Source organism: Nanorana parkeri, unplaced genomic scaffold, assembly GCF_000935625.1.
Source record: "Nanorana parkeri isolate BGI_ZX_2015 unplaced genomic scaffold, ASM93562v1 scaffold131, whole genome shotgun sequence".
NCBI lineage: Eukaryota > Metazoa > Chordata > Amphibia > Anura > Dicroglossidae > Nanorana > Nanorana parkeri.
The window spans coordinates 1,691,571-1,700,686 of record NW_017306399.1 but is presented as its reverse complement, the minus strand read 5'-3'; the positions used below and the strand labels follow the sequence as shown (position 1 = coordinate 1,700,686).

Sequence of the window (9,116 nt, the reverse complement as noted above, 5' to 3'; positions counted from 1 at the left end):
GGGGGGGGGGGGGGGGGGGGGTAATGACTCGCTGTTCGGCTTCCTGATTGTCTGGGGAGCCAGTTCCATGTTCCCTTGTCACTTGGTGACGAGGGATCATGGAGCCAGCTTCTGGCCAATCATGAACCGGGCAGTCGGCAGAGAGCCGTGACAAGATCGAGAGGTGAGCGAAAGCCGGTATGTGTTCTCTCACCTCCCGATCTACTGAGCCGACCTGTGAAAGTCTTATTGCCACAGGTCTGCTAGAACTGAAAAGCACCCACCTCATAGTTCTCCTTTAGTGACTCGTCGCCTACCTTCCTCATTGGTCGGGAAGCTTGCCAATCAGGAAGCCGGACGTAGAGTCATTACCCGCCCCCCCGGCTTCCTCATTGGTCAGAAAGCCGGCTTCACGTTCCCTCGTCACCTAGTGATGGAGCATGGAGACTGCTTCCTGGCTAATCAGGAAGCTAGGCGGCGAGTCATTACACACCGCCCCGCTTCCTTAATGGGACTTCCGGTATCGGCATTCGATATCGGCGAGTACCAAAAAAAAAATGTCGGTACGCGTACTCGATACCGGAAAAACCGGCATCGGTGCATCCCTGCCCCAAACCATTGCAGTCTACTTTTAAAGCGGAGCTCCAGACAAGCAGCTAGATACAGAGATGAAACACATATATGGGAGCCATTTCGGCTCCTAAAGGATTAGTTTTTCCGCCCACCCAGCATTGAGCTTTACACAGCTCTGCCACGCAGCACAGCCCCGTCTGCAGGAACAGACCTGATTTTCCTCTACTGTAGTTAGGTAACACTTACAGGTCTTGTCCCTCCCGCAGCCTGTGATTGGACAGTGACAGGAGAAGAAGCAGACTAATGAGCTCACCTCGCTGCTCTCTCCTCCTATCTGCATGTTTCTTGTTAACACATAAGCATGTAGCACATTTGGTAGGTTCCCTGTGCTGCTTCTCCCTCTGTCACTTTGAGCTCTACTGTACAGGTGATTGGAAGAGGGAGATACCAAGTCAAATTCCGACATTAACAATATTGATGTATTCTTGAATACAGAGCTGTATTACTTTGTATCTTTTATATCTTCCTGAAGTTCAGCTTTAGATAAATGTAAAAACATATCAGCGGCGTTTGCTGCGTTACCGGTAAATGGCTTGAACTTGTTCTCCAGATCGAATTGTTGTCTGCCAATGGTCGATAAGTCCACTTTCAGGTCCGGGCAGATGGCGTATTCCTCGATGGTTTTGCTGAGCTGAAAGATCTTGTCTGTGATGGCTTCGGGTGCCGGCCCTGCGTAAACAAGGAGGACGCTCATCAAGAAAATGAGTCTCACCATTCGGAAAACACGTCTATTGGCGACTCTCATTCAGAGTCAGAACGATGGAGAAACCAAAATCTATTCAATGAGCCGTCATGCTCTGGAAAGGCCGCTCACATAAAACAAGGTTCCTCTGTGGTGGGAACCCAAACATTTCAAAGCATGAATCATGGAACAGGAGCACCAAACTACACGGTGAAGGAACCCAAATTACTTTAAATTGTTCATCATGTAATTGCATAAAAACAGCCAATGTATTCCCAGTGGGCAACGAGCACAGGAAGTCACTCACTTGGCACCTCTGCCACCCTGAGAAAGCCTTGTATTATTTTCAATGAACACAAGGTGTTGTATTGGAGGAGGTAGAGAGGAGGCATGGATGATGTCATCATCCTCACCTCATCCAATCAGAGATCATCTTGAATCCATTTTTCGTTAAATGGTGGTGGCGCTGATTGAGCAACTCCTTGTGTTCAGTGCACAGAGGGAAGCTGCTGGAGTCTCATGACTATCACTGTATGTAGAGTAGACTACTACAATGACTTCCTGCATCCCTGGCCACCCTCCGGAGATCAGATATGGATACTTACATCAAGCCAAGCTGGACCAATGTAAGTACCCATAAAAGGTAATTCCTGGAATTCCTCCTGAAAAGGAGAACTATGGGGTTAGGGCCTTACCCCATAGTTCTCCTTAGGGTAACGGGAGGACACAAACTAGCGTCTTCCCGTCACCCTAAGCTCAGTATACCTCGAGCTACAACTCGCGGTATACTGAGACGCCGGAGCTGAAACGGATCCCGACAATTATGTCTGGATCTGCCCAGCTGCGTGAGCGACAGCTGGCTCTGCCTATCGAGAGGCAGAGCCCCGTCCGTTCTGTCAGTCAGCTCTGGCGGATCGGAGCGGGGAATCCAGCCCCTCCCCTGTCATGGCAGAGAGCTGTGACAGGATCGAGAGGTGAGCGAATGCCGGTATGTGTTCGCTCACTTCCCGATCTACTGAGCCGACCTGTGACAGTCTCATTGTCACAGGTCGGCTAGAACTATGAGGAGAGTGAAAAGCACTCACCTCATACTTCTCCTTTAAGCGTCACCAGTGATGGTCACTGTGGGTTCTCTCTTTCCTATAGGCCCACCACCAATTCATAAAACAGGCACCGCGCCAGGGAAGGCCTACTCACCTCCATTTGAAGTGTTGAATTTAATTCCAAAGTCTCCATTGGGACCGCCGGGGTTGTGGCTGGCGGTTAGGATTATGCCGCCGATGGCTTTGATCTTACGGATGATGCAGGACACGGCCGGGGTGGAGAGGATGCCGTTCTGTCCGATGACTAGCCGGCCAATCTGAAACAAGACATCAAATCATTTTCAATAGAAAACAAACAAAAAAAAGTGGTTTCATACTTTAGGAAGTCATCATTCAATCCTGGAGAGGCTGGAGCCTGTGCCTCTCCTCTTCTCCCTGCCGAGCCGTGGCTGTGTTGGCCGCCTGGCGCCCCTGTTGCCAATGGCGCCCACTGCTTGCCTTGAGAGGGGGTGTAGCCGTCCCTGGCTACACCCCCTCTCAGTTGCGCCTGTGGCAAGTGCCTCACTCGCCCCGTGGTAGCTACAGCCCTGCATTTAGCTATCCAATAAGGAACTCAAGCCAGAACAGTTTAAAGAAGATGTAATCCCAATTACCAAAATAAAACTCATGGAAACTGTAACATGTTAATGTAATTTAAAAAATTGTTGTAAACCCCCTTTAATTCTGCAACATCCATAAAATGGTCATCCTGCCATTAAGGTCCTCATTCAGTCACTTCTTGTTATGGGGTGCCAACACCATTTCCCCATCTCCACATTGCACTTTTACGTTGTCAACCTGTCACATGTGCTGTTGGCGGAGGTTATTATTCGCCAGCGCTGACACATTACACAGGCATGGAGCCACCATTGTCACCATCATGAAGCTGGTCCAAAGCAATGCCATGCAGCCATCAGTGCATGTAGACAGGAAGTGGCAGAAAGTGTCTGATCAGACCCTGCTCCTTCTCCTGACACGTTTCACCCCAGCCGAGGCTTAATCACCTCTATGGCTCAGAGTCCAGAATGGTTACTAAAAGATTAAGAGGAACTTCACCCTTATCTTTGAAATGACAACAAAGGCACCTTAAGAAATGTTTAGTAAAATGACAATCTACACACACTTTTAGATAATTGCCGGCTTTGTATTCTTTGCATTCCTTATTTCTCTTTCCTTCCCCATTCTTCTTACATTGGCCATGTTTACTAAGGGCAGATTAATATATCTCCCTTTACTTCCTGGAACATGTGACCATGCACATCATCTCAGAGGAGGAAATTGCCTTTCCCTGAGATCTCATGAGATTACAGAGGAGATTCCCCAGGAATGCTCTGCTGATGTAGCCTTTTTCCAAAACTTGGGCACAGATTACATCACTAATGCCCAAGAGGACTAGGAAGCGGAAAAACAATAACATTGTAAGGGGAAAAAAAATGTTTGTTTAATCAATGAATGTGAGATGATTTCATATCAGGATGCAGAGCTGCATGTTAATGCGATTTTTAGTGAGAGGGGGTAAAAGGTCCGCTTTAATGAAATAGGAGAGGCAACACATTTCAGGGGCCGCGTGGCTCCTTCTTCAGGGCTTGAAAAAGGCTTTAAGCTTGTTAATAAACAAAGTTTTATTGCTGTCTGGGTCCCTTTGGGGGACGTTCACCCTCCACCAGCCCTGATGATCACTGTCACCAAGACAGAAATTGATGGGAAATGTAATGTTTTGAATTGTCACCAAAACAAGTGAGGGAAAATCTTCCCATGAGGACACCCGTTCAGTCAACTAAAGAGATTTCTTCTCACTTTCTGTTGCAACTGGAGGACAGGAAGTGAAGGAAATCCTCCCCAATGGAATGCATGGGGGAAAAATATATAAGCTTACAGGAGTTTTATCACTTCCTTCTCTATTCAAAACAATACAAGGACATACACTTGAATATGTAGCAAATAATATAAAAGTATCACTAGCTATAAGCACTGTTTTGTTTAATCGCAAATGATTTGTTAGAAGGAGAACGATGAGGTGAGTGATTTTCACTCATCCTCATAGTTTGAGCCGACGTGTGACAATTAAACTGTCACACGTCGGCTCAATAGATCGGGAAGTGAGCGAACACATACCGGCGTTCACTCACTTCTCGATCATCTCCCTGCAGAGAGCTGTGACTGTCACTCACGGCTCCCCGCAGGGATTCCCCCCTCCGATCCTCCAGCACTGACTGACAGAACGGACGGGGCGGGCACAGCTGGTTCTGCCTCTAGATAGGCAGAGCCAGCTGTCAATCACGCAGCTGGGTGGATCTCGACAGTAATGTCGGGATCTGTCTCGGCTGCGGGGGTCTCCGTATGCCGCGAGCTGTAGCTACTGAGCTTTGGGTGACGGGAGGACGCTAGTTTATGTCCTCCCATGACCCTTAGGAGAACTATGGGGAAAAACACTGACCCCATAGTTCTCCTTTAACAAAAATAGAAGACTGCACATTTCATATAAAATATGATCAGATAAAAACAAAAACAACAACAAGTGAAAGTATTTACTCATAAATATAAATCATGTGAGAGATCGAGAAGAGAGAGAGAGAGATCGAGAAGAGAGAGAGAGAGATCGAGAAGAGAGAGAGAGAGAGAGAGATCGAGAAGAGAGAGAGATCGAGAGATCGAGAGAGATCGAGAGATCGAGAGAGATCGAGAGAGATCGAGAGAGATCGAGAGAGATCGAGAGAGATCGAGAGATCGAGAGATCGAGATCGAGAGATCGAGAGATCGAGAGATCGAGATCGAGAGATCGAGAGAGAGTGATCGAGAGAGAGAGATCGAGAGAGAGAGATCGAGAGAGAGAGATCGAGAGAGAGAGATCGAGAGAGAGAGATCGAGAGAGAGAGATCGAGAGAGAGAGAGATCGAGATCGAGAGAGAGATCGAGAGAGAGAGAGATCGAGAGAGAGAGAGATCGAGAGAGAGAGAGATCGAGAGAGAGATAGAGAGAGACAGATGCGCGCGCACGCGCACACACACACACACACACACACACACTGTACATAGAGCCGCATTTAAAAAAAAAAAAAATATACACAATACCTAAATTAAACGTTTGTCACAGTTACAAATTCTGAGACGGGAAGCGGGCCTTCGTCATTTCCCCTACCACCCCCACTTGTCAGAATCAAAATCTCACTCATTCGAGGAATCTTAAAAGCACGTCGGCTCTGCCGCCCTGTCAGGCAACGTTACATAAAATGTTCCCGTCTGCCAAGATGACAATTTAAACAAAAACAACAAATGTCAAAATTCCCAGAACAGGAAAATCTACAAGAAAAATTCTGTTACAAAGTTTAAAAAACAGCAAAACAAAAAAAAAAAAACACAAATATGGACGCATTCTACCAACCCCGTTTGCGGCAGCCATTTGAACAATTGTCTCGACGGCGAGCTTATTAAAATATCTCCCGTCCCCGCCCACCACCATGGTGGACCCCTGGCGGTCTCGGAGGTCGATGGAGAAAAAGATGCTTTGTACGAAGTTCTGCAGGTAGTTCGGCTTGGTCTCGAAATAGTACGTCCTCTTCCTCAGCCCGCTCGTCCCCGGTCTCTGGTCGTAATACGGCGCCGTCGGCACCGTGAGCAGCGGCAGAGGGCTGTCATCCATGACCTCAAATCATAAAATCCGCCGAGGAGGTAAAATCAGAGTGCAAAATAAAACAAAAATGCCAAAGGAGGTAAATGGAAGAAATTAATTCCGGGAGCAGCAATGTCAAATCCACCAGTTGAGACATTCAGGGAGAGGAGACCAAAAATAGCTCCGGATCCCAAGTCAAAGTGGTTTCTAAGTGTAACCGAAGAACGCGTCTTACACATGTCCCCAGCGATCAATGTCACAGGGCAGGCAATTTCCAACATCTACGGAGCTTTTTTACTTTACACCTCCACAGGGCGACTTAGAAGAAGTTTCTCACTGAGGAAATTCTGCAGAGAAGAACGGTGACGGTGGGACGGCGCAGACCACAGGCACCTCAGCCCCCTGGCGCCAACGCAGCAGGAAGAGGGGAAAATGACGGGTATTTTAGGATTCACCCGGTAGCTCTGGTGGCATGCCAGACGTGATCCAACCGGGGCGAAGCAGAGATTGTTTGAGAGTGACAAATGCATAGCAGCTCGGCCTGCACCAAGATCTAGGCGGGCATTAGAATTCTCCCAGGTTGACCCGTAGCCCAGCTGCGGCACGCATTGTTTTGGAAATTATTTACTGCACAGGAAACAAAAAGATTTTACAAAAAATTTTCTACTGCGGGTCAGCACAAAAATGCAAAGTGCACATTTTGAAGTCCAGTAGAATTATTATTTTTTATCTTTAGCTTTCCTAGCAGTGCCCCACTTTGTAGGACCATTGCAATGCACCAAATACCCTTGGCACTGCTCATCTACTAAGGATTACAGACAGGGATCCTCCTGATTAAGCGCAGCTTCCCTACTGCTCAGTGCACTGTGATAAGGATTACCAGCAGTGCCCTGATGAAGCAGAGCCGCCCTACTGCTCCGTGCACTGTGCTCAGGATTACCGGCAGGGGCCACGATAGAGTGGAGCTGCCCTACTGCTCCGTGCACTGTGCTAAGGATTACAGGCAGGGGCCACGATAGAGTGGAGCTGCCTTACTGCTCAGTGCACTGTGCTAAGGATTACAGGCAGGGGCCCCAATAGAACGGAGCTACCCTTCTGCTTCGTGCACTGTGCTAAGGATTACAGGTAGGGGCCCCAATATAGTGGAGCTGCCCTACTGCTCAGTGCACTGTGCTAAGGATTGGGCAGGGGCCCCAATAGAGCGGAGCTGCCCTACTGCTCAGTGCACTGTGCTAAGGATTGCAGGTAGGGCCCCCAACAGAGCGAAGCTGCCCTACTGCTCAATGCACTGTGCTAAAGATTACAGGAAGTGCCCCAATGGAGTAGCACTTCCCTACTGCTTCCATACTGTGTGCCATTTACCTCTGGCACGGCTGTGCAGCACAGGGTGACAGTGCCCTGTATTTTAAGCACTGCGACACCTTTAGTTTCACATGCTCTGGGGTCACAGTGTACACTGCTACATCCCGTCGCCCCCTCTGTAATCACCATCCGATGTACCAGGTATGAATGCACCCCCGGGACTACTCGGCTCCCCAGTGCAATGCGCTACTATTCCGGGCACAGCTCCACTCCAGTGTCTCGGTGCATTGTGCCAGGTGTCCCGGGGACAGCGCTGCTCTCTAGTATCACTCTGCAATGCAATGACTTTCTGGCATCTTGTGTACATGACGGGTATTTTCTGTGCTTGGCAGCCTGCCCTAACCTGGCACTACCCAATCCCAACTGGCATCTGTAATAGAGAGCAGCAGCAATCAAGTGTCTGGGCGAGTTTATTTTCCTTTGACCTAACCTGTCAGTTCACCTTTGGCTTTCCCCAAAATGACAGCGGATCCACTTCACAGAAGAACTCACTGAATAGCTTATTGCTGACCTCCGTCCTTCCCTCCAGTCTTGCACAGTTGTACCGGCTCCTCTCCTGGAATGATATTACTTTCTCACTGCACACTGTGAGCTTCTGACAATGTGCATCAGAAGCTGCAGCAAGTTAGATAGAGCTCCGGCTCATTTCCTGGCTGGTGGACATCCAGCATCATCTAGCCTTTTTCCTCTGCCCCTTTAATTCATTGGATTCCAGGTCCATTGAAGCTCAGCATCACATGTGGGTGTTACCTAGGATGGACTGCATGCAAATCCAGCCTGCCTAGGAACATCCACTCCTCCAGACTGACACCCACCCATCAAGGCAGTTTATTATTTGCATAACTCCTCCCAAGAGTCAGCCCACTGCTTGCATGAGGGCTGAAGGCCCTTAAGAGTAGTACGGGGGCAGGGGGCTGTGATGTTTCCAGGAAGCTATGTACAGCACCCTGTCGGCCCCTCCCACCAGCCATGACCTGCCTGCATTGCATGGACAAGCACAGTGATGAAGCCATGATGTCTCATTTTGTCCCTAGCTAAACTCATTCATAGTCCAGTGTGCCTGTCACCATCTGGAAACCTGCCCTGAAAAATGTCATGGAGCCATCACTGAAGTGCATGTAGACAGGAAGTGGTTGCAGGGATCAGCAGCACAGAGATGTAACAATGTTTGAAAAATGGTGAAAAAGTATTTAATTTAAAAAAATTAAAAAATGCAGCATTGGTTATGATACTCTGTGTTTTATGCAAACTAAAAAGTTAGGGTTCAATTCCCAGAATCCCATCCCTCACGGCCTCTCTCGGCTCCCCCGCCAGTAAACTGCAGCTCTGCCCTCCCGAGGTAACTTGGTCATTTATAGAAGGCCGAGTGTAAATGGAGCCATATGGAGCACCTGTTTCCCACCCCGCCCCCTGCTGACCTTTGCACAGAGATGCTGATTACAGCATAGGTGGAGGGTCCAGGATTTGGTTCCCCCCACCGCCACCCAGTGCAGAAACCTAATCCTTTCTAATTTGATTAAGGTCACAGTAACCAGAACCTGCTCGGCGGTGACACCTTGTGGAGGAAATACAGTACAACACGTGACCAGCAGATCGCAAACCATAAAAGAAACATTGAACATTGTGTATTATTCTCAATGGAGTGTAAGGGGAAATGTTACAATACTACACTTGCTTTTATTATTTTGGATTGCGTGTTGAAGAGTTAAAACTCCTCTCAGGTTTTTATTACTTTGCTATTTTTTTTTATGAGCAGGTTTAACTACCTT

General features: G+C 48.3%; 1 protein-coding gene across 4 annotated transcripts in view; it reads right to left on the bottom strand.

Annotated features, from left to right (window-relative positions):
- PGM1 (phosphoglucomutase 1) overlaps nt 1–9,116 on the bottom strand; it is a 40,562-nt gene that overhangs the window by 20,647 nt on the left and 10,799 nt on the right. Inside the window, exons 2-4 of one of the 4 annotated variants that reach the window (XM_018553853.1) lie at nt 5,758–5,812; nt 2,492–2,654; nt 1,135–1,281 (exon numbers count right to left, since the gene is read on the bottom strand). In XM_018553853.1, coding sequence (XP_018409355.1) covers nt 1,135–1,281; nt 2,492–2,654; nt 5,758–5,812 — 365 coding nt within the window. Of the gene's footprint in view, nt 1–1,134; nt 1,282–2,491; nt 2,655–5,757; nt 6,033–9,116 lie in introns of those variants that run through there. The other 3 variants (XM_018553855.1, XM_018553854.1, XM_018553852.1) reach the window with 3 other exon arrangements.